Here is a 24,619-nt window from a genome sequence, read left to right on the forward strand (position 1 = left end):
TTTTTGCATGTATTTGTATGTATATACAGATCTAGAACTCCCACCATTTTACAGACTAACCTCATCTCTCAATGATACCTAAATAATACCTAAATAATAACATTTTCTCCAATTAGCAAACAGAAGAGATCAGCAATGGGCTTTACTTCCTCTTTCTGATTCCAAGTGGTGGTGCTATGATCATCCATACATCAATAATTAAAGAAGCCAGAAGTATAAACATTTCCTAGTCATCCCTAGTATTTTTCTAGTCATTCCTAGTATTTCCTATATAATTTCTAGCAGTCACTACCTTCAGCAGGTCTTAGGCTTGAACTATTTTTCACATGGGAACAACTTGGGATATACAGGAATGCCACATCAAGAATCCACATTACCTCCCTATTTTTTCTTAAAACAAAACCCCAAGGATACTGAAACCCCAACATTCTTGTTGGGAAGCATACTTTCCCCCTGTATCCAAATGAAATTTTAGAACTAATGATTAATTAAAAAAATAAAACACCCTCATCAACACTGTGGATATGATTGTCCACACTTCTACTGCTATATACCATCATGCCAAGAGGTTTAAATATTCAGATAGAAAGGATAAAATGCGGGCAAGTATATTCACGAAAAACAATATTAAGCAGATTATGAGTAATTTCCTGTTGGAAACCACATGAGTTAATTATAAACCTGACTTTTCTGCTGCCTGAAGATTAAGAAGACCTGATATGGCTCAGCTGGATTTTTTAGCTAAATTGTTAATTACATTTTGGGTTAACAACTGTAAATTGCTGTAAACTGACATTTGCAGAACTCCTAAAACTCTGTGCTGACAATCTGCTTTCGGTGGCAGAAGGCTTTTAGCCTTTAACTTAGCTGTTGATACCATTTAATTCACACAAACACTGATTATCAGCAAATCTTAGGTAGGTTTTCTGCAAACTGCTTCAAGCTGTTTAACATTTGAGACTAAGTTAGCAGTTTTCAATTGGACCACAAAGGAAGAGCAAGTCAAATGAGTGCAGAGCATGAAAATTCCTTGACAAGAAAATACCTGTGGCAGATGGACCCAAAGACAGAGTTACAACCCTCACAGAAAAATCTGTTCAGAACAAAAGCAAAGGCCTCAAATGTTCAGCCCTGGAGCATGAAACAACTGTCTCAAACCAAAGGGGGAAAAAGGGGGGAAAGGATGGGCAACAACCAATTTCTGGACAACTTAAAATAGCTGTTAAATTATATGATTACAACTTCTATTCAGTTTTGTAGCATCTGTTGTTGAAGAAAGTAAAAACATGCTTAGTTTATTTGTTTTCAAACCAGAAGCAGCATTAACTAGCACTTGCAATATTTGCTGCATTATTAGGGGGACACTCTCCAGTCGTCTCAACAGCATTGCTCTTCCTCTGTTCAAAAGAGCTGAGGGAAATGGAAACAGAGCCTCAAAGTCACAACAGCCCTGAATTGCAATTCAGAGGCTCAAATTTGAGAAGGAAGCTTTGCGTATTGATTGTGCCCCCCACTCAATACTGTTACTCAATTACTCAATATGGGTTAACACATTAATCTCAGGTTAATAGCGTCACACCTGCACAAGCTCTTCTAGGCTGTACGTTACACTAAAGGTGTCACTAATGAATGGAAAAAAATATTATTCTGTCTCTGCTGCTGAGGTAGAATAAGAACAGCAAAAGCGTTATTTAACTGCTGTCTGACCTAAACCCTTTGTTCCTATCTGAAACATGCCACCAAAGGTCACAGCAGCTAGTACAGCATTAGACCCAGTCATTCTATTATTAATTAAATCGTTGAGTACACTTATGAAAAGAGTGAGTTTAATAAGCCATATGCTAACACATACACTGAATCAAAGTCAGTTGGAAGTTTTTCTCGTATCTGTCTAAACTTGCTTGCTCTGGTTCAACGGCTAAACATTTTGGGGATGAAGTACACTGTTGACAGGAGAGGTCTATAAAAGTCATGCTGTATCCAGACAAATGACAAATACACTGTATTATTTTGTTTCCATAGGTGCTTACTCTGCACAGTTAGCTTAAGCATTTGAGGGCTAGTGGAAATGCTCTTAATAAGCAGCAACAATTCAGTAACACTGAAATGAAAGTCACATTTGTGGTATCAAACAAATCTGTCGTTCCCTTCACTTGGTTAGTTATTGCTGCTGATGGTCAATTAGGTTGGACAAGAAACAGCAAGCATTTTCTTCTGAACAGTCAAAAGTAAAGTCCCAAGCTGAAACCATCAAGTATCCAGCAGCGGCAAGTTATTATCACTCATTTAGTCACCATCACGTCTCAGGGTCTTTCATCACAGCATCGAGCTCCTTAAAAACCTTTAAATTTACCAACACACTTTACACAAGGGCAGTAAAATGCAAGTACTGACATGACGACATTGGTTGACAAGTAATGCTTCCTCCATAGCTTCCTCACTCATAAGGAATAACAGTGCAAGATCAGCAGTACTCATTTTATTGTGCAGCAATCACATAATGACTAAATCACAGACATCAGACTAGTGCCGTTCAACAGCTTTCTTTGTATAGGTATATCACTGCCATAGAGGATCTACAAATTACAAAACACATTATCCAGAGGTTGTCACTACATAATAGAATATCATGTTCACCATAAAGGCAGTGGTACTATAGGAAGGCTAACTGGTCCAAAGTAGTTACAACATCAGCCACAGTGCCACATCTCATCTACCTTAAGTTCTGCCCACAAACTGACAGAGGAGTACCTGACTTGCGAAAGTCTATATGCTTTTGTGATTTGCTTCTTGAGTAAGCATATTACAACATCTGACTGCCCCCAATTTTTCAGACTTTTCTTTACCAACACCCAATAACACAGAGAAATACCACTACTCCTAAGCCACCACTGGAGAACTTAAATACTACAGACTTATATACAAAAGGGAGGTGGGGAATAAAAGCTGTTTTGACTAAACAAAGCTGCATTAACACAGAATGACTGCCCAGAAAATGTGATGACACAACTACTCTCTTCTTTTGATCACTGGGAGGTACGTACTATACTTCATGATAATACAGCAAACACAGTAACTTTCCATCATTCAGTTTCCACCACGGTTCTCCTTTACCTTCCCATGTTGAAACTTCACCAGAACTTTCACCACAGCTGTGGCAGAACACGTCCCTGTTCTTTTTGTGACTCAGAATATGCAACAGCTGATGGCAAGCCAACTGAGAGTTTAAGGGTTAAAATTAGAGAGTAGGCCAGCATTGTTTTGGGTGTCTGCTACACACATTCTAATCAGGGAGAAGTAGATCAGAAACCTCACATTGAGAGGTCCTCGTCCTTATGGGGGATATTAATTGAGCTAACTATCCCGATATCTGCTGGAAAGGAACACAGCAGGGCACAAGCAATGCAGGAGGTTTCTGGAGCACATGGATGGTAACTTCATGACACAGGCGGTCGAGGAGTCAAGGAATGAAGGCACTTTGCTGAACTTGACACAAGAAAGAACCAGTCAGGTGCATGAAAGGTGAGGGCAGTCATAGATGAAGTGACAATGCAGGTGAAGTTCAGGAAGCTCTAAGAAGGAAGCAAGGCAAAAGAAGGATCACAACCCTAGACTTCAGAAGAACAGACTCTGGCCTGTTCAGCAATCTACTTTTAAGACCCTCATGGAATACAGTCTCCTGGATAGAAAGGAGTGCAGAATAGCTGGCTGACAGTTTCAAGGATCACACTTTCACACATGCAGAAAGTCAAAGGAAGTCCTGCATGGATGAACAACAAGCTCTTGACAAAGTTCAAGCATAAAAAGGAAGAATACAAGAGGTGGAAGTGAGGTGAAGGAAGCTCAGGTTAGGGAACATTTAAGTAAGTCACAGGATCTGACAAAACGTACCCACAAGTACTTGCAGGAGGTGGCCGATGATACTGCAAGGCAACTCTCAGTCTCTGAAAGATCACAGTGACTAGCATAGGTTCCTGAGAACTGGAAGAAAACAACTGTCACTCCTATATTCAGGAAGGCCAAGAGGGAAGATCAGGCAATCCAAACACACAAAAGACAGGATAGTGAATAGTCAGCTTGGATTTATGAAGAGGAAATCATGCTTGACCAACCTGGTAGCCTTCTACAGTGAGAAGGCTGGCTTAAGGCCTGACTAGAGAGCAGTGGATTTTATTTTAACTTTTAGTAAGGCTTCTGACACTGTCAATCACGTCATCCCCATACACAAACTGATGAAGTATAAGCTAGATAAATGTGGACTGAAGATGCCAAACTGCTAAGGTCAAAGGCTTGTGAGTGATGGGACCGAGCACACCTTCAAGACAGTTTGCAGACAGCACAAAACTTTGAGGAATGGCTGACAAACCAGAAGGTTTTGCTGCCATTCAGAGGGAACTTAACAGGTTGATGGAATGGGCCACTGGTAGCGTCATTAAGTTTAACACGGGATTGCAAAGTCCTGCATCTGGAGAGGAGCCACCTCAGGTACCTGTACACTCTGTCAGCCAACTGGCTGGAAAGTAGTTTTAAAGAAAAAAACCTATAGGTCCTCCTAGTAGATATACTGAACATGAGCCAGTAACGCTGCCCCTGAAGCAAAGACGGCACACAGCCTTCTGGGATGCATTAGAAAAACTACTGCCAGCAGGTTGAGGGGTTGGCTCTTACATACTACACAACAGTAGCAAGACTACATATGGAGTAACATAATTAGTTTTGGTCTCCCCAGTACTTGAGAGACTCACTTACGGGACCAAGTCCTGAAGTTCAATTTCAACATAAGAACCGTAAGAGTGGTCAAACACTGGAACAGGTTGCCCTGAGAGGCTATATTCTTCCTTGAATAGATTCATCCTTGAATATATTCTCAATCCAATTTCACAATGTCCACAGCAACCTGATCTGGTTGATTCTAATTTGAGCAAGGAGCTTGGACTAGACAGTCTCCAGAGATCCCTTCTAATCTCATCAATTTTGTGATCCCTCACTGTTTGTTTACACACTAAAGTAAAATTTGACTGCAATAAATGTGCTTGTACATTGTGGAAAGAGTACCTTTTTTTCCTCATTCCAAGTTTAGCATTTTTCCTGGTGTCATGCTATGTTTCTGATTATGCTTCCAAGTAGAGACATACTGAGCTTTTCATCTGTTCACCATCTGGATCAGCAAACATACAGCAAATTCAGGCATAACAGCAGACTTCTATGGGAATTAGTCAGCACAATCAAACCTACACTACTACATAACCCTTACAAGAGAACAATGTATGAAAACCACTCTACCACATTTAAAATGTATAAGACAAGCCAGTCACTTAAATTGAGCCACACTTTCTTGGGATATAATCAATGCCCAAGGGTACAGTAAGACATGCACAGCAAAGGACACATTTACATGCAACATCCAAGAGTTTCTCTGTGCAGATGGATCCACATGGACACAGAATACAGAACCTTTAACAACACTTCTCCAAACTTCAGTGGCACAGGACATTTGTGCATGTCCCCAGGAAATCTAAAATACAATTTGACAAGAGAAGGGTACTCCAGAATCATTAAAAACAGTGTCCAGAAAGGACCCCAAAAAGCCAGTCTTTCCATTCCCTGGTCTAGCACAGGACTAGTCAAATTCTACTTCATTCTTTACAGGCATTTTCCCTGTGGAGATATTAGATGCTGCTAATGATCACTTTTCCACCATGCCCTCAACAATCCTACTAGAAAGCTGTTTGTAAGGGCTTTTCTAAATTGTCCTTATGGCAACTAAATGCCTCTCTCCCTATATATATATACCTTCACTGTAGAAAAATCAGTTTATTTTCCTCCTTTTCTATAACTAGATTTCTTTTTCAGGTCTGAGGAAAAATAAGTCAACTAAGCAGTCTCAGTTCCTTCAGCCTAAACTACAAATCATTTACATCACTGATGTCTAATTTCACTATTCTCTTATACTCGTACTTAGTCCTTCTTGTTGAGAGAAGGGGGAGAGAGGGGTGAAAGAGAGAGAGACACAGAGAGAGAGACAGAGAGACAGAGAAAATAAGCGCCACAATCCTGAAGTGCAAATAAAAGGTCGGCAATTAATTCAGGTTTCCTACACAAAAGAATCCCTCTCATGCATTTTGAGGAGAAAAAAAAAAAAAAGGAAAATATCTGAAACACTCCAACACAGCATGACACTGCTAAATCACATGCACTTTATAATTCTATACAAGGTGTAGAAGCTGTCACAAGGAACTTCTACCTCACCTTTTATTCAATGTTGGTTTTACATTTGTGTTTCCTAGTTAGGTTTGGGGTTGGTGTTTTTTTTTGGGGGGGGGGAGATGTTTTTTTGTTGATCGGATTTTTGTTTGGTTTTGAAATTAAGTATTTGCTGAGGTTATTACTCCAGTATATCTGTAGTGTTTCCTAGTTTTGCATCTTCTATGAACTTCTTCATCTACAATCTCAATTCCCACAATGGAATTGTCAATGATGAAGACTAACAGTTCAGGACCTAGGACAGATCCAGACGCAGAACAAGAGTTACTGCCGGTTTTGTACTTTCCTGGACAGCCCCTTGACAGCTCTTTCCAGAGCACCCCTCCAGGGTGGTCTTATGTGTAGTTTTAAATCCACCTTACAGTAGTTCCAGCTAGAACAGGGGTGGCCAAATTGACACGTGGAAGGCAACACACACAAAAACTCCACTGTACTAGAGTAACTTCAGTCCTTCTTTACTCACACTGTTTATCTATTTGTGAATTCTCCAAGGTAATAATTCTCCCAATAGCTTTGCAATTGCTTCAGTCAATTTTTCCAGCCACTCTAAGGGGGAATTTCATCATACTTATGAAAATACATAACTACTTTCTAGCCTGTTCTTTCTCTGTTCTTGCCTTCATCGCTGTAATTGTTTTAACTTATTATAAGGCAGAGCTACTTTTTCTATCAGATCTGCCATCAGGCTTTTCAGCCATGCAGAAAACCAGGAGGTACTCTCCTGATGAACTATTACAAAGTGCATTTTGAGTTTTTTCCTTATCTTCTGTAAGCAGGTAACTATCTGATACATGATCACGTAGATGAAGGGCAGAGAGACGTTAAAGCAATCGCATTCTCTGATGGGCTTTCCTATTTCTCATGCCATTTACTCCATCCTCCAAAATGCTCCAAAACAGCTGTTAATTTGTAATCTAGCTTCAAGGCATCTTAATATCAAATACAATAATGGAGAACCATAGCTGATAAATACCAGTGCCCATGTCAGCAAGAGACTTACCATTCACTGTCTCGTTGCTACAGAAGCTCAGCTGTAAGGGCTTCAAAATGTAAGAAAGGGAATGCTAAAGAAAAAAGGGTTATCAGGGCTGATCAGAAAAACTGAAGAAATCTCAAAATTGGGGGATCACATTATTGCAAAAAATAAGTTGCTTTATAATCCTGGCTCACATGAGGGAGTTGACAATGATAGGAAACAAAACAAAGGAAGCAGGCAGAGCTTTAATGGCCTAATCAAAAGCTGGAGAAGAGGTTTTATGACCCGATAACTAAATAACAAGAAAAATGTGTGGAATCTGGATGTTGGCAAGGAGATGGAAATGTACCTGTAACAAAATGCAAGCACTGAATATGGCTATAAAATAAAGTTGCTGCTTTTCTTGCATAGTCCCTATTTTGGTACCTCTCGATATTTACAGAAGCTACAGTCTTCACAGCCTTCTTCTATGAACTGAGGGAATGCTTTTTCTTGAAAGCAACTACTTCTTTTAAAAGCCTCTATATGTAAAACCTCCTACATTTAGCTAAGCACTGAGTATCCTTCCAATGAAAATCCCCGTTCATTTCTCCAACCTCGATGTGATCTCTTCACTGTTATTTCAGCTGCCAAGAATTCAAAGTATGTACAATGAGAAACTGCCTCACAACACGCCTCATAAAGCAACTCGAAGTAAACAACTCACATAATTAAAACACCATATACCTTCTACAAAGTTGGCATACAGAATGTATCACTTAAGGGTAGGCGCTTTAAGATTACATTTATAACTGTAAAATCAGAGATATTCAGAAAATGGCTCAAGTACTAGGTCCAATCTATCCAACTAAACTTTTAATTCTGCCCTTAGCTCATTTGTAGGTTACTCCATCTAACTCCCTTTAACACAAATCTATCAATGTGAAAGTGGTTCAAGTCAACTGGACCCAGCAATGTTTCATGTTTATAGAGGCTACCCTAAAGTACCCTAAAACCAAACTTTCCTGAGTCTTTGCTTTACTTTTTGACTTTACAGATACCTCCCTTTGATGACTAAGTAGTAGCCACAGGTAATCATTCCTTTTACAGCTGAAATATCCAACATGCTTTCAACCATAGGGAGACAGTGTCAGCAGACTGCAAGAATAAAGAAGTAAAATAAATACCACTCAAATAAATCCAATCTCTTCTTGTCCTGATAAACAAAATGTCTGCTTACAGACAATAGTTCCAAAAGCTTTTTAATGCTTCATTTCTCGTATCACCTACAATACTACCTATCAAGTTTCCAAAAGGACTTGCCACGATATGATTGACAGGAAACACAATACACAAATACAAACTGAAAGGTGGCACACAAATATGTATCACAAATACACAAACTGTGTAATGTAAAACAAAGTATTAGCGAGCTTTATGAAATATACGTGCACAAAAAGTATATGTTATGCCATACACCCAAAATTTTACCTTACAAATCACAAATAGAAATAGAAAAAAACCACAAGAATTTCTGAAGAAATACACTCATCTAAATCCTTTCACTGTAACTTGGCAACAAAATCTACAGAACTCTTCAGAAAAAAAAAACCACCTTTTGCTAATACTGGTTAGCATCTCTGGGTTTTAGAATATCTCTGACAAGTGAACAATTGCTCTGTGAAGCAATTAAAGAAAAATACCTCCGTGAAGCACTGGTTTGACCTTCCTTTGTTCTTTGCACAGTTGTGGCCAGGGTAGGAAAAATAAGTTACTGCTTCTGCCAATATCACAGCAAAAGCAGCTCAGTTACATGGCAGCTGGCTCGCAGACCGTATTTTTGCCTGTTGTGATGCAGTAAAGGTTGAATATGACATTTGCTGGCAAAACAAAACAACAAAAAAAAAAAAGTGGAAGACAAGCTGCAGAAGAAGAAAGCTAAGACTTCTGTAGTAATACCCCCAAACTGGGGACTAATTGCCACTACATACTCACCCACTACCTTAAAACAGTGTAAAATGCTCCAAGTAATAAATTACTTACATTTAGATCTCGTTACCATGCAGCTCTTCCTACAAGAATGTTAGCACAAACGTGTAGTTTAAACTTATTTAAAACTGCAGGTGTTGCTACTCTTCAGCTCCCCTCATATGACCTTTATTTCTGTTGAGCTACAGCATAAAGGTTCAACGTATGTTTCTATAAATATATTACAAAAAGGGAGGGCTAAGGAGAATCTCTATCCTTTACTGGGTACAGGGGAAAAGTGTGTCAAAAGCTAAGGAAAAGGGTGAGGTATTCAATGCCTTCTTTGCCTCAGTAAGACGAGCTGTGCTCTGGGTACCCAGCCCCCTGATATGGAAGACAGAACAAATGAAGCCCCCATAATCTGAGGGGAAATGGTCAACTACCTGCTACACCACTTAAGACACACACAGGTCTATGGGGTCGGATGGGATCCACGCAAGGATACTGAGGGAGACTGGCAGAAGTGCTCACCAAGCCACTTTCAGCCATTTATCAGCAGCCTTGGCTAACCAGGGAGGTCCCAGGTGACTGGAGGCTAGCAAATGTGACACCCATCCACAAGAAGGGCTGGAAGGAATATCCAGGAAACTCCGGCCTGTCAGTCTGACCTCGGTGCTGGGGAAGGTTATGGAGCAAATCATTTGAGTGCCATCACACAACACGTATCAAGCCCAGTCAGCACGGGTTTATGAAAGGCAGGTCCTGCTTCACTAACCTGATCTCCTCCTATGACAAGATGACCCACTTAGTATATGAAGGAAAGGCTGTGGATGTTATTTACCTAGACTTTAGTAAAGCCTTTCACACCATTTCCCACTGCATTCTCCTGGAGAAACTGGCTGCTCATGGCTTAGACAGGTGAACTCTTCACTAGGTTAAAAACCAGCTAGATGGCAGAGCCCAAAGGATAGTGGTGAACGGAACAAAATCCAATTGGTGGCTGATCACAAGTGGCTCTCCAGGGCTCAGTATTAGGGCCAGCTCAGTATGATAAAAGTTATCAATGATCTGGGTAAGGGGATCGACTGCACCCTGAGTAAGTTTGCAGAAGACACCATACTGGGCAGGAGTGGCATCAAGACACTGCAGGTAGGAAGGCTTTGCAGAGGGATCTGGACAGGATGGATCAATGGGCCAAGGGCAACTATATGAGATTCAGCAAGGTAAGTCCTGGATCCAGCACTTGGGTCAAAACAACCCCATGCAATGCTACAGGCTTGGGGAAGAGTGCTTGGAAAGCTGCATGGCAGAAAAGGACATGGAGTGCTGGTTGACAGCCACTGAACATAAGCCAGCTTGTGCCCCAGCAGACAATAAGGCCAAGAGCATCCTGGCCTGTATCAGAAATAGTGTGGCCAGCAGGATAAGGGCAGTGATCATCCCCCTGTACACAGCACTGGTGAGGCCACACCTCAAATACTGTTGTCCTGGGTCCAGCAGTAGCAGTCATTTTTCTCCTTCTTAGTAGCTGGTGCAGTGCTGTGGTTTTGACTTTCAGCCTGGGAACAGCGCTGATAACACCAATGGTTTTAGCGGCTGCTCAGTAATGCTTACTCTTGACCAAGGACCTTCTGAGTCTCATGCTCTGCTAGGGAGGAGGGGAAGCCAGGAAGAACCAGAGACAGGAGACCTGACCCAAACTAGCCAAAAAGGTATTCCATACCACAGCACGTCATGCCCTGGATAGAAACTGGGGGCAGTTACCCAGAAGGTAAGATCACTGCTCAGGTCAGGCTGGGTACCGGTCAGCAGGTGGTGAGCAGCTGTATTCTCTTCCCTTGTTATTTTCCTTATCATTATTATTATTGGTGGTAGAGTAGTAGAGTAGTGGTTTTGTGTTATACTGTAGTTACTGGACTGTTCTTATCTCAACCCATGGGAGTTACATTCTTTCGATTCTCCTCTCCATCCCTCTGGCAGCATGGTAGAAACAGGGGGGAGTGAGCAAGCAGTTGCATGGTTTTGGGTTGCCAGCTGAGCTTAAACCATGACAATTACGTTCAGTTCACTACAAGAAAAACATCTGAGGTGCTGAAACATGACCAAAGAAGGTCAACAAAGCTGGTGAAGGATCTAGAGAATAAGCCCTCTGAGGAGTGACTGATGGAATTGGGCTGTTTATAGTCTGGAGAAAAGGAGGCTGAGGAGAGACCTCTCTATGACTACCTGAAAGGAGTAGAGAGGCGTCAATCTCTTCTCCCAAGTAACAAACTACAGGAGAAGAGGAAGTAGCTTCAAGTTGTTCTAAGGGAGGTGTAGATTCAACATTAGGGAAAAATTCTTCACTGAAAGAGTTGTCAGGCATTGGAAGAAGCTGCCGAGGTCAATGATTGAGTCCCCATCCCTGGAAGTATTTAAAAGATTCGTACATGTGGCACTTAGGGTCATGGTTTAGTGGTGGGCTTGGCAGTGACAGGATTACAGTTGGACTCAATCTTAAAGGTCTTTTCCAACCTAAATGATCCCATGATTCTACATTTCCAGTAACGAGGATCACATCTTGCAATACACCTCTGCTGCAGGAATTGATTGCTCAGCACTGTGTATCTGTTCCCTGTGACACATCCTGTTAGAAGACAAATAAACCTCATATAGATCCTTTCTTCTTATGCCCTATTTTTCTAAGGATTACAGAATCATTTAGGTTAGACAGGAATTCTTCAGGTAAGACTTTTTTTCACTGTGAGGGTGACTAAGCACTGGCACAGGTTACCCAGCAAGGTTCTGGAGTCTCCATCCTTGGTGATATTCAAAGCCATCTGGACATGGTCCTGTGCCACCGGCCCCAGGTGGCTCTCCTTGAGCAGGGGCAGTGGACTACTGGGAGTACTTTTACATTTCATCAAGGGCTACAGATTTATTTTTAACTCAGCAGTGAGAGTCACTGAAGAAGAAAACAGCTCAGCTTGATAGCCAGATCTCAAAACACCACCAGAGAGCACAATAAATTTCCTTCCTAAATAATAAAATCTTGGTATTTTTGTCAATGACAATATTAACCTTAGATGACCTTAACTATTTAAAATTACTAATAACATCTTCATTTAGTAAGCCTAAGATCTGAAGCTTGATCAACTCAGATTTTTAGTAAAGAGGGCAACAGCTCAACAGTCATTCTAACAGCCACGTGTATGCTCTCCAAACCATTACCAGCTTATGCACTATCTTCTTTGAATTACTAATTAAGTATTCCGATATGAATGTTCATCTACACCAATATAAAAGGAAAGTCACGGCACTTCAGTGGTATATCTACAAATGGAAAAAACATCAAAATCCTGTCATCTAAATCCACAAATCGGGGTAAGGAGCATCTTAATCCAATTAAGACAAGCTTAGAGGAAAACAAAGCCAGACTAGTAGGACACTCATAGTTTCTTTTCTGTAATTATCTGATGTTTATTATTTGCTGCATTGTCGCCTATGAAATTAGATCTGTAAGAACACATGCAAGGAAAACATTCAACTCCATTTTTTCAGTGTAAAGTACTTTTGTATCTCTTACACTTAAAATGTTTTTAGGACTCTTCATTAAAAAATAAAAAATAATAAAAAAAAAATAATTAAAAAAGGTCATATAACCATAGCAAATATGACAACATCCACACCTTTGGACACCTTCCTGTCTGAACACAAGTACCAAAACGCATACAACACTATCCTACACAGAATCATAGCAGCAGAGTTTTAATTTAGGGAATATGCTCTGTGAAATTTAGGGGGTAATGTACTTGTTCAGAAAGGCACATTACCAGTGGTTAATGACAGTATAACTTCCTTAGAGTGATTACTGTCGCAAGTAAACCAAATCAATCCTACATTTTCTTCACTGAATCACAGAAGATACAACCATGTAGTTCAAACTGGAAACTCACACAGCTGTCAGTGGTCTACCCCGTATAACAGTATATTCTAGAAATAAAATGGGATAGAGAATTGATTGGTTTGAAGAGAAACAGAATAGAGACATGACAACTCTGAAAAAATGCAGGCATAATGAAGATGTATGAGCATATCCATTAGAAAGAATAATGCATTGGCTAGTGGGAAAGGAAAGGCAAAACCTGGTAAGAGGTGAGTCATAAGTAACCCTACAAATAATTCATGGTGAAACAATCAAGAAAAGAGGCTGAAAGAATAAAACCAGGAGAATAAGGTATTTAATAATAACAAGCTTATCTCAATGTAATATGAATGACTGGCTGCAGATCTGTATAAACACAGTTGTCCTAAGGGCTCAGCAACAGAAAAGATGAGTGATGTTTATCAACTGCAACAAGGAGAACACTGGAGAAGTGAAAAGCTCAGGGTTTGACCTTATTAGGATCAAAACTCTTAGCTAGACATTTTTCCAGACTGACAAGAGATCATGACCAAAATAATCTAACTACTATAGCACCTCTGAATTTAAACTACAAACAACAGACTTACACTTTTTGAACTTAACTTACATTCTCTTTGTATTGGCTTTGGCTACGATAAAGTTAATTTTCTTCAGAGTAGCCTGTATGGTGCTTGTATGTTTTGGATTTGTGATGGGAAGAAGTGCTGATAATACACCTATGTTTTAAGCTGTTGCTGAAAAGCACTTACAGAGAGTCAAGAATTTTTCTGCTCCTCATTCCACCAACCAGTGAGTAGGCTGGGGTTGCACAAGAAGTTGGAAGAGGGAACAGGCAGGGCAGCTAACCTCAGGGATATCCCATACTATGTGATATTATGCTCAGCAATAAAAGCTGTAGGGAAGGAGAAGAAAGGGGACAACATTCAGAATTTTGGGGCTTACAAGTAACCACTATGCACAATGGAGTCCTCCTTTCATGGAGATGGCTAAACATCAGCCAGACAATGGGAAGTGGTGAATGAATTCCTTATTTTGCTTTGCTTGTGCACATAGCTTTTGCTTAACCTATTAAACCACCTTCATCTCAACCCACAAGTTTTCACGTGTTCATCCCTTCAACTCTCTCTCCGTGCCACTGCAGGGGGGGTGAGTGACTGAGCAGCTGCTTGGTGCTGAGCTGACTACTGGGTTAAACTACAACAACCTGTCACAGAATTGATAAAGTATCTTCCAAGAGTTCAAAAGCTGATTTCAAAAACCATTACCTCAGGCAATCATTCATGGGAAGGCGAGTCAAGGAAAGCTAAGGGAAGAAACTGAAAATAAGGAATAGTACCGATTTAACTACAGGACTCCAGTTTTATGTGGGGACAAAGAAGATGAATTTTTGTTTGTTTTCTAAGGTGTACATATCCTCAGAGTATTCTCAGGCCATAGCAGTTGTAGATATACTAGATGCAAAGAAAGAAGTTTCACTCAGCTATAATAATAAAAACTAATTAAGCCCATCAACACATTCATCAGTCTGAAGGGATGCAGTGAGCTATAACATGCTATTTACTATATTTTGTAAAAAAAAAAAAAAAAAACACAACAAAACCAAACAGAAAAAATATATATATATTAATGTATGAAAGATTAAACCTAAATGTGCAGAAATCATATACCTTCATTTAGCCACTTACGGCACACAGAGCCATTCTCCTGAGCCAGTTTCCAGGATTCATCCCTTGGAGGGTCACAACAGTAAGAATTAGCTGAGAAAGACCACTGGGAAAAGTTAGCTGTGAAAGAGCCTACTTACAATATAAAAAGTTTAGTTAGTTGGCTACTTTTCAAATCAGCACCTCAGTGTGAAGCAGTGTTTATGGCAAGCAAGGTAAGAAAGCAGAAGACGAAAATAAAACCATGTGCCTAAGAGATGCTGCAAAGGGCTAGATTCCAAAGCAAGTGAAGTACATGGAAAACAGTTCACACAAAGTACTTTAGTACCAAACACTGTACTGCTCTCATATGTGCTTTATATAACATATGCCATGATTTTTTTAAAAAAGACAAAAAGCACACCCAAAAACCCCCACCACAAACCTACAACATAAGAGGCAAAAAACAAGTAGAACATGCATGCTGTTTTTACATCAGTAGGTGTAAGAATCCCAGGGACACACAGATTAGAAAGCCTGAAGATGGTTGAGAACAGGAAATCAGACTTTATCTGAAAAATGGTAACAGAGCTCACGTAACTTTAAAAAAACGGAAGAAAAGTCTAATTTTACTTAAGCAAAAATAACTGATTATTTCTCAGATTGCCAGCTGTAGCCATTTTGAAATAAATTAGAACAAATACATCAGTTGCTGCTTAAAATATTAAGCAGAATTAACCACCATCGTTGTAAGTCTAATACGCTGATTCCACTCCAGTCACACTTAGCAGTTATACTGACTTATGTTTTCATATTAAAATTCTACATTCTTGTGAACTTCAGCAGAACATTCAGGCAATGTTCACTCGTTCCAAATGGAAGAGAATTCATCATCCACATAAACACCCATGAAAATCATGCAATGACCTCATATGAATCATAAAATCATAGAATAGTTGGGTTGGAAAGGACCTTAAGATCATCTAGTTCCAACCCCCATGCCAAGGGCAAGGACACCTCACATTAAACTGTGTCATCTAGGGCACTGTCCAACCAGGCCTTGAACACTGCCAGGGATGGCACATTCACAGCTTAATTGGGCACCCCATTCTAGTGCCTTACCACCCTCACAGTAAAGAACTTCTTCCTTATATCCAATCTAAACTTCCCCTGTTCAAGTTTTAACCCTTTACCCCTTGTCTTGTCACTATAGTCCCTAAGGAAGAGTCCATCCCCAGCATCCTTATAAGCCCCCTTCAGAGAATGGAAGGCTGCTATGAAGTCTCCACGCAGCCTTCTCTTCTCCAGCCTCAATAGCCCCAACTTTCTCAGCCTATCTTAATATGGAAGATGCTCCAGTCCCCTGATCATTCTCATGGACCTCCTCTGGACTTGTTCCAACAGTTCCATGTCCTTTTTATGTTGAGGACACCAGAACTGCACACAATACTCCAAGTGAGGTCTCACAAGAGCAAAGTAGAAGGGCAGGATCACCTCCTTCGACCTGCTGGTCATGCTCCTTTTGATGCAGCCCAGGATACAGTTGGCTTTCTGGGCTGAGAGCACACACTGCTGGCTCATGCTCATTTTCTCATCAACCAACACCCCCAAGTCCTTCTCTGCAGGGCTGCTCTGAATCTCTTCTCTAAATACGGAGGTATTTACTGAGAGTATAACGCTAAAACCTGAGCCAGGTATGTTTCCACTGTTACGACCTTTGCCATTGTATAGATACCAAGACTTACAATCATACTCCCACAAATACTTTCATCAGCAAACCCCAATCTTAAATTCAGAAATGATAAATTATTTTAAAAGTTTAAAACACATTAAGTATGGTAGATCCACAAAAGGAGCAAAATTATCAAGAGATCACCAAATATCAAGAATTAACCTAGCAATAAAGGGGAATTACGTACAGCCTTACCTATGTTTGAAAAGCATATACAAGAATGCCAAAACCCAAGAGCGGGTAATGAGAACTGAGAAAGAAGCAATAATCTGCTGTCATTAGTATTTACTTTATTAAAAAGACACTTCCCAAAACAATTACTATATAAACATTAAAAAGGCTTAACTCATAATGACCAAAATATTACAGCTGAATAATTAGGTATCCAATACAAATGATCCCGTAACAAACTGGTTATGTGGAGAACATGTCAATCTACTCCATAGGTGAACATTCAGAATGTTCACCTACAGAGAAGATATTTAGCAGTACAAACACTGTAGCTGCTGCTACTTGCTGATACACTCTCACACAAGCAACACTCCCATACCTAAACAAAATAAACAGTATTAACAGTTTTTTGTAAGTTCGGCCTATAACTGAACTTTTAACTGAAGAGCAAAAGGTTCCACATAGTATTACTTCACAATCCAAAACAAATAACAAGAAAAAAAATAATCATCACACAATGTGATTCTGTCACATGCAGTAATTCTTTTCCAACACCTTCCTTCTAAATGAAGAAGCAGAAGGATGCATGACTACAAAAGACAAAGGTGTCTTTTAGCACCAGTTGGCTTCAAAGACTGCCTCAGTCTCTATTTTTGTGAAAAGGAAATGTGTTTTTATCAGCTCCCAAAATGAATATTCTTACGGATTTCAGAGTAGTTTGGGTTTTTATTTATTTTTCAAATAATTTATATAAATTATATTACTTTTACACATGCACAAATAAACATTTTAAGACTCTCAACATATTATTACCTTCTTTTCAGCTTCTTCACAAATATAAACCATGTTAGACTAAGTGACTACTATAGATTTTTAGAACTACCATTCTAAACTGTTTTCCTTATCAGAATATAAGGGTAAAGATGGTAAGTACAAATAGCTAATCCCTAAAAAACAAAAGCATAACACAGTATTAAAACACTACTATATTCACAGAATCCCAGAATGGCTGGGGTTGTTAAGGGCCTTAAGATTATCCAGTTCCAACGCCATGGGCAGGAACACCTTCCACTAGACCAAGCTGCTCAAAGCCCCATCCAACCTGGCCTATTAGCTGCAACCTATATATCACTGCTAAAAAGCCTACAGCAGACAGCAACTCCTACCAGCTTTTCTAATGCACAGGTTAACACAGAGACTCAACAGCACATTGTTTTTCAAACGAAATGAAATTTTAAGTTTACATAAAGGCAAACTTCTGTTTCAGTACAATGGCATTTACAAAACATGAACTGAAAAACAGATGAGAGTAGAACAACAGACTAGACTAGAATATTTCAGTTGGACTGGAACTACGGAGCAAACCTTTTTACAGGAATAAACAGGAAAATGTTGCATCTAATGCATCTGTCAGACTTTATTTATACAATCTTATTTTCAATCATCAAATGAATGCTTCCAAACTTTCTGCAATTACAATTTTATTTTAAGAAAGCATCAAATCTCAATCGGAAAACAGCTTACAGCTTTTGTAAAGGCTTTAGATCTGAAGAAATTCAGGTTTTCCAGTGTGCCTATAATCAAAATAACAAATTTCACATATATAAATCTATTAAGCTCGGCTTCTACAAATTCTGTAATAACTTGGCAGTGCAATGCTAAAGTGTTTCAGTAGCATTTCTCCAATAAATTTTGAAAAATATACACTTAAAACATCACAGGACCGAATAAGCATTGCATTACTAAGCAAAAGAAGGGGCATAAGAGAAGACCTTGTGTCAACTTTGAAAAGCCTAAAGACTAACACCTAATGATCAATTTTCTCCAGAGGATGTATAATTTACTACTATGAGTGTGGATGACCTGGCCTACTTCCAAAAATTTCTTTTATCATCCAGTAGAAAGAATCAGTTTAAAATGAAAGTTGGCTGCCTCTTCTTCAGCCAAAATGGCTGGAAAAAAAACAGTCATCCGATTTCTGGTTAATAGCAGAAATCTTTATTTCAGTCATCACTGAAATGTTCCTTGATCTCAACAAGGGATGGGGTACCAACAGATTGACTCCACAGTTCCAGGGATGCAGCATTCACAGCTTCTTTGGGCACCCTGTTCCAGTGTTTCACTGCCCTCAAAGTGATTTTTATTTTTCCCTGATGTCTAACCTAAATCTCCCCTCTGCAACCTTAATATTATTCAGTGAATACTGCTACATCTCTGATACCTAATGTTACTATAGAAATCCAAATATGGTCTTCAAATTTTTATTTCTATCTAGAGTTGAGAAAAAGTCTCATAGAACACACTGAGCCTAACTGATACTTCTGGTAGTACATATGTAGGTAAAAGAAGAGTAAAGGAACTGAGAGCTCAGGGAAAACCCCAAGATCCACAACTGGTAACAGCAGCAATTCAGCTAGATAGCAACGTTTGTTAGGATTAAGTTACACAACAAAAAAACTGTGTATCTTAAGACAACAGAATGTGAAAAATGGGTAAGTAAGTACCTACTGTGAATACCTTATTTAGCAAACGCAAAACTTCAGGACTGAAAGTAGTTAACAACTTACATTACTTCAGTACCAGAGCAGACTTCCCATTTCATCCACTCAGAATCCAGTGTATGAGACCACACTCCAACAACGTGAAGTTTTCACTTGCCCTCTGAAGTTCATACTTCCTACTAGTGTTTTACAGACTTTTATAGCTACATTAACTATTATACCATTACTAGTCATTTTCATATTTTTCAGTAGACATAAAGCAGAGACTACAAATTAGGCACACTCACAGTTGACTTATCTTCCAAACCAATCTTGACAAGTGAATTTCCCACTGCTAGTAGTACCGTAACAGATTTTTAATATTGTTATCTAAGCAAAGACAGTTGTGCGTTAAATTGTAGAATTAGGCAATTTTATGAAACAGAAAAAGCATTAGGCTGGCACTAGTGCTAAATCCAGCAGTTTCTGCTCCCTCCAGTGTACATAGATCTTTGTGCAACCCTTCACCTCACACTGTCACAAGCACAACCACAAGGTGAGCCAGATCAGGGAATTAGTCTGGATTACAACAAACTATTTTTGCCAAGTTAATTTTAACCCAGACCAAGTCTCTAATCTGCTACTGCAAGAAACTATATAATAATTACATCAATGTGGCAGGAGGAACAAGCACACTAACTGAACAGTCCCCTTTGAAGACTGAAGTGTTCACAACACTGCAGCCAGTTGCACATGAGGAAATGCAAAGCACTGCTACTTCTGTTTCAAAGTCAATTACCGCATCCTACTCAACATACGATATTCATCACTTTCAGATGACAGCCAGCACAAACACCTTGCAAATGTGACTGCAATCTCACTTCTGACTTTCAGACAATCTCCACAATGTTTCACTTTCTTGTCTACACACAAGCATTTTCAAATTGCACTCTAGTTCTTCATAAACATTAAACGCAGGTTTGGAATAAAAGCACTCACTGAGGCAAGTATTGGTGACACCATGTGAAGTGCAGAATACAATTCTGCAGTCTTGAATGAATGATTCTTTTGAAATTGACATATAGCAAGTAGGCTGCACTATCATTCTTCAAATTAGTCTTCTTGGAGCACAGGAAGAAGTGTATTAATGTTCACAAGCCAATCCGTTTAGTTTTTTAAATTACTTCAAGGTATTTTTGTAGTCACAAACGCTTATTGACAGATTAGGAGGCTACAGATTTTCCACAGTTTCTCTTATAAACTATATTATCTTAGCCTCCAATTAATTTATCTGGCACTGTTATCTACTGTAGCAATTAAATGCAGTCCCAAATCACTTTAAAGCATCTCTTTAGAAAATGTCTGCAATTTTTACCATGTTCGTCAAAAAGCATTTTTGACCATTTCTGTTCAAGACAACCAGGTGGCTGAAGTTCTCAAACCTTCGACTGCAATATTTTGACACTAATATGGAAAAAGGGTGGTGATCATGAGCAGTACCTTGGCTGCAATCAGTCTGATACATGAGATGTTGGGGGCGAGTACCAGAAGATAGCTGGCAACCAGACTACTATTAAACATCCTCCCCTCAAAAGTCCTACAATACACACTGGTCGTATTCACTAGTATTAACTAGCTGTCATTTACTTGTTAATAGCTTAATATAGCCTGTTTTCTCCATATGAGGAGTCTAGCTTCTTTGAATGGTTCCAAGATGACTAAATCTAGCCCTCAATAATAAAGACATACAGTAACTGCAAATGTTACTGTTTCTTTTAACTGGCATTCTCCTAAGAATCTGCTAATAAAAAAAACAGAACGCAAAAGAATGCAATTTATGGTACCTTGGAGTTAAAAGTAATTATTTTAAGAATGTCAATTAAAAGAAACATTAACATTCACACCCACCTAAAGCCAGTATTTTCTACAACTGTAAATATAAGAGATACCAGCTTAATTATCTTGAAACTGAAAAACATGGAGGGCAGAACAAAGTCAAGACTACAGCTTTAATACAGACACGTTAAGGCAAAATTCAGATAAATATCTTAATACCATGAAGCAATCGCATAGCTAATCTCCTTGCATTGAGTAGTTCCCTTACAACTAGCCCTTGCAGACCCAGGACTAAATGATACAAAGCTCAAAAGCAGGAAGAGAAGATTTAAAGGAAAAAGCATGAGCACTGAACTAAGGAATATACACGGTAAGAAAACGCTCACAGGTCTACATAGGGAAAAAAAGAACTATAGTTTCCCTGTCATACACCCTGTACTCAGTAATTGCAAAGATGTCAAATGCCAGCGTCAACAGTCCACGTTTGCAGCGTTTGCCGTAAGCAAATGGGGAAAGTTATGTTATTCTTTCAGTTTATGTTAACACCACTCCCAGGCACAGACTTTTGGGGCGGAAGGAGAGGAGATAAGCCCCGCTGCTCCAGTCAGACTGAAAAAAAAAGCCTAAACCGAAGACGCCAAGCACCTAGCGCTTTACAACCATTTACAAAGTTAAAACAGCGCTGACTCAAAGCTCTATCGCGATCTGGCCACTCACATTCCAGCTTAAGGCCGGCAGAGGCCGAGAACACAGGAAAGTGCCGGTTTCGTGTCATCCGCATCCTCACCACCACCTCTGGAGGAAAACAATGGGGAGCGCCCCGGCACCTAAAGGGAGCCGGCCCCTCGCCCCCTTCATGCAGGCCGGCCCCGGCCGGGCACACTCCGCCCTCGCCTCCGCCGCTTGGTCTGCAGACCGGGGCTGGGGCCGCAGGTAACTACAACACTCGCCACCTCTCACCGCCTGAGCCCACAGCCGCCTCCCCAGTCCTGCGCTGAGGAGAGGGAGGCGAGGGCATCCCGGCCGAAGAGCGGCAGGCGCAACAGGCACCCTGCTGCGGCCTGGGGACGGAGCCCGAGAGCCAGCTGGCAGGACCGGCGGGACACGGAATCCCGAGAAGCACCATCCGCCGCAGGGACCCGGGCACACCCCCCACACCACTCCCCGAGAGCGCTGCCCGGGCGCAGCCTCCCCACTGTTACCGAGGCCGCGTCCAAGGTGGCGGAGAAAGAGATTACCAAAAGTGGCGGAAAAATAAAGGAGAGCAGGCAAAGGCTGCTCCGACATACGGCAAGCACTAAGGTCCCTCTCTTGGGCGGCCCCGCCAGCGGGTGCCCTCGTCAGAAAACACGGGGTTCAGCCCGTTTCAGTGGCACCACAGGCCGCAGGCAGAGCGAGGTCTCAACATGGACACCACGAGTGAGGAAACGCTCCATCCCCCGCGGCGGCCAAGAGAGAACGGGTGGAGCGGGGCTTTACATCGCTCCCCCCCGCCACAAGGGCGCGGCGGCGCCCCCGGCCTCCGCGCTGGGGGTGGGGAGCAGACACAGGTAACCATACCACACACCCTCCCGGCCACCCCGGCCCCCAGGCAAAGAGGGTGTCAGCGCCATCTGTACGATAACGCCGGCCAAGCTAGCGTCCGGGCCCGGTGGCACCTGGGCAGCCACCGCGTTACATCACCGCCCCCTCCGGCCCCCGGGGCCCGGCGGCGGCCACATGGCAGAGGCAGCGGGGGTAGCCGCGGGAGAAGGGAGAATTGGAGGGCGGCTGCCGGGAGAACGGTGCACTCACGGGACCGGGAGAAGGGCCGCTCCCAGCCGACGATGGGAGGGGTGGTGGCGGCTGCCGAGGACTGCCCGTCTCGCCCAGGAGGGAGCTCGGCGCGCGTTACCTGCCCGGGTGGCTCCCCAGCTCCCGATCGCTCAGAGCCGCCGTGTAAATCTTCCGGTATCTGTCGGCCAGGGCCTTCCCGGAGAGCAGCAGCTGGTAGCGGCTCCGGCAGCCCAGCGACGGCGCCGCCAGGGCGCCGGGCAGGGCTCCCAGCCCGCCGGCTGAGCCCTCTTCGGGCCCCATGGACCCCGCCGGACCGGAGCCGCTGGAAAGGAAGAAGAAGCCGCCCTCTGCCCCGGTGCAGGCGGCGGCGGCTCCCGCAGAGGCGGCGGCGGCTGCAGCACTCATCCCCCTCCCCGCCCGCCCCCTGCTGGCTGCGCTGCCTCCCGGCGCGGCGCGGACACAGGCGGCTCCCGCCGCCTTCACCGCCGGGGCCCAGCCATGGGGAGGCCGCAACAGCCGCCGCCACCGCCCTCGGCGGTGCACATCCACCCGGGCTGGGGCCGGGGGGTGCGGGAACACCCCTCTTCTCCCCTCAAGCGGCGGCTCGGAGCTCCGGCTGCCCACCCGCTCGCTTTCCGCCCCAAGCGCAGCGCCGGCCGCCGCGCCGAGCACTGGGCAAGACCGCACGCCTCCGGGAGGGGGGCTGGGGGATGCAGCCGTTCGCTTTCCCCTTCCCGCTACGGGGATGTGGGGAGTTGGGGGTGGAGGCCACCGGCTGCCGCGACCCCCCACAGTTTCGCCTCAGCAGCGCCGCCGCCCTCTCTCCGCACAGGCGCGCCGGCCACGCCTTCCGCCCGCCTCCCCTCCGCGGCCAGCCGGGCCCCAGGCCGCATGCGCCGCCCGCGCCCAGCCTTTGCGCGGCTCCCGGGAAATCCGGGACGGAGTGAGAGCTGGCCCCTCCGGCAGAGTGTCCAGCGGTGTCTGGGTACGGATCGAGATCCACGAAGTCGTGCTCGTGGGGGCAGGGTGTCTCGGGCTCCGCGCAGAGCTTGTCCGTCGTCCTAATGACACTGCCTGCTCGTCTTCCTTTTATTTAAGTGTCCTGCATAAAAGCAGAAGCTCCCGGTTTTAGCGAGGACAGCCCTTGCGTTCTCGTCATGTCGCCGTAAGGCCCCGCGTCTGAGTATCAACGTACGGTTTGGGTGCAAGAAGCCTGGTGTGACCAACTGCACAAGCTATGCACCAGTGCATTAATGTTCCCCCCCCATCCTCGCCCCCCCCCATGCCCTGTGCTTGTGCTTTGTAGTGCTAGCTAGGCAGGGTCTGCTCCAGGAGCAATAGCCTCTTTTCCTTAATGCAGAGTTCACTAAATCCAGTTGTTATAGGGGGGCAGGATTTCCTTAAGTTGTCTTCTACTCTGCTCTCATGAGACCCCTCTTGGAGTGTGCCCAACATTATGACATGGGACTGTTAAAAGTCTAGACAAGGGCCACAGGGGTGATAAGGGAGCTGGAGCACCTCCCATACAAAGACTGGCTCAGAAAATTTGGGCTGTGCAGCCTGGAGAAGAGAAAGCTGCGTGGAGACCTCATAGCAGCTTTCCAGTATACAAAGGTGGCCTACAAGGATACTGGAGAGTCCTCTTCATCAGCGACTGTAGCGATAGGGCAAGGAGTAGGACCTTCAAACTTAAATGGGAGATTTTGGTTGACTATGTAGAAGAAGTTCTTTACCGTAAGGGGTGTGAGGCACAGGAGCAGGTTGCCCAGCTAATCTGTGAATGTTCCATCCCTGTGTTTAAGTCCGGGTTGGACGGGACTTCGGGCAACATGTTCTAGTGTGAGGTGTCCCTGCCCATGGCAGGGAGGTTGGAACTAGATGATCTTAAGG

At 42.6% G+C, this 24,619-nt stretch overlaps 1 protein-coding gene across 11 annotated transcripts in view; it reads right to left on the minus strand.

The window, feature by feature from the left end:
* Window positions 1-23,549, minus strand: part of MYCBP2 (MYC binding protein 2) — a 182,715-nt gene extending 159,166 nt beyond the window's left edge. For 10 of the 11 annotated variants that reach the window (XM_062636926.1, XM_062636928.1, XM_062636931.1 and 7 more), the window contains exon 1: window positions 22,848-23,549. In XM_062636926.1, the coding sequence (XP_062492910.1) occupies window positions 22,848-23,134 (287 nt within the window). In that variant the 5' untranslated portion in view covers window positions 23,135-23,549. The remainder of the gene's footprint in view (window positions 1-22,847) is intronic. The other variant, XM_062636932.1, reaches the window with a different exon arrangement.
* Between the last annotated feature and the right edge of the window lie 1,070 nt (window positions 23,550-24,619).

This window comes from Pezoporus occidentalis, unplaced genomic scaffold (assembly GCF_034315485.1).
Source record: "Pezoporus occidentalis ecotype Australia unplaced genomic scaffold, CSIRO_AGI_Poc_V1 ctg5, whole genome shotgun sequence".
NCBI classification, from domain to species: domain Eukaryota; kingdom Metazoa; phylum Chordata; class Aves; order Psittaciformes; family Psittacidae; genus Pezoporus; species Pezoporus occidentalis.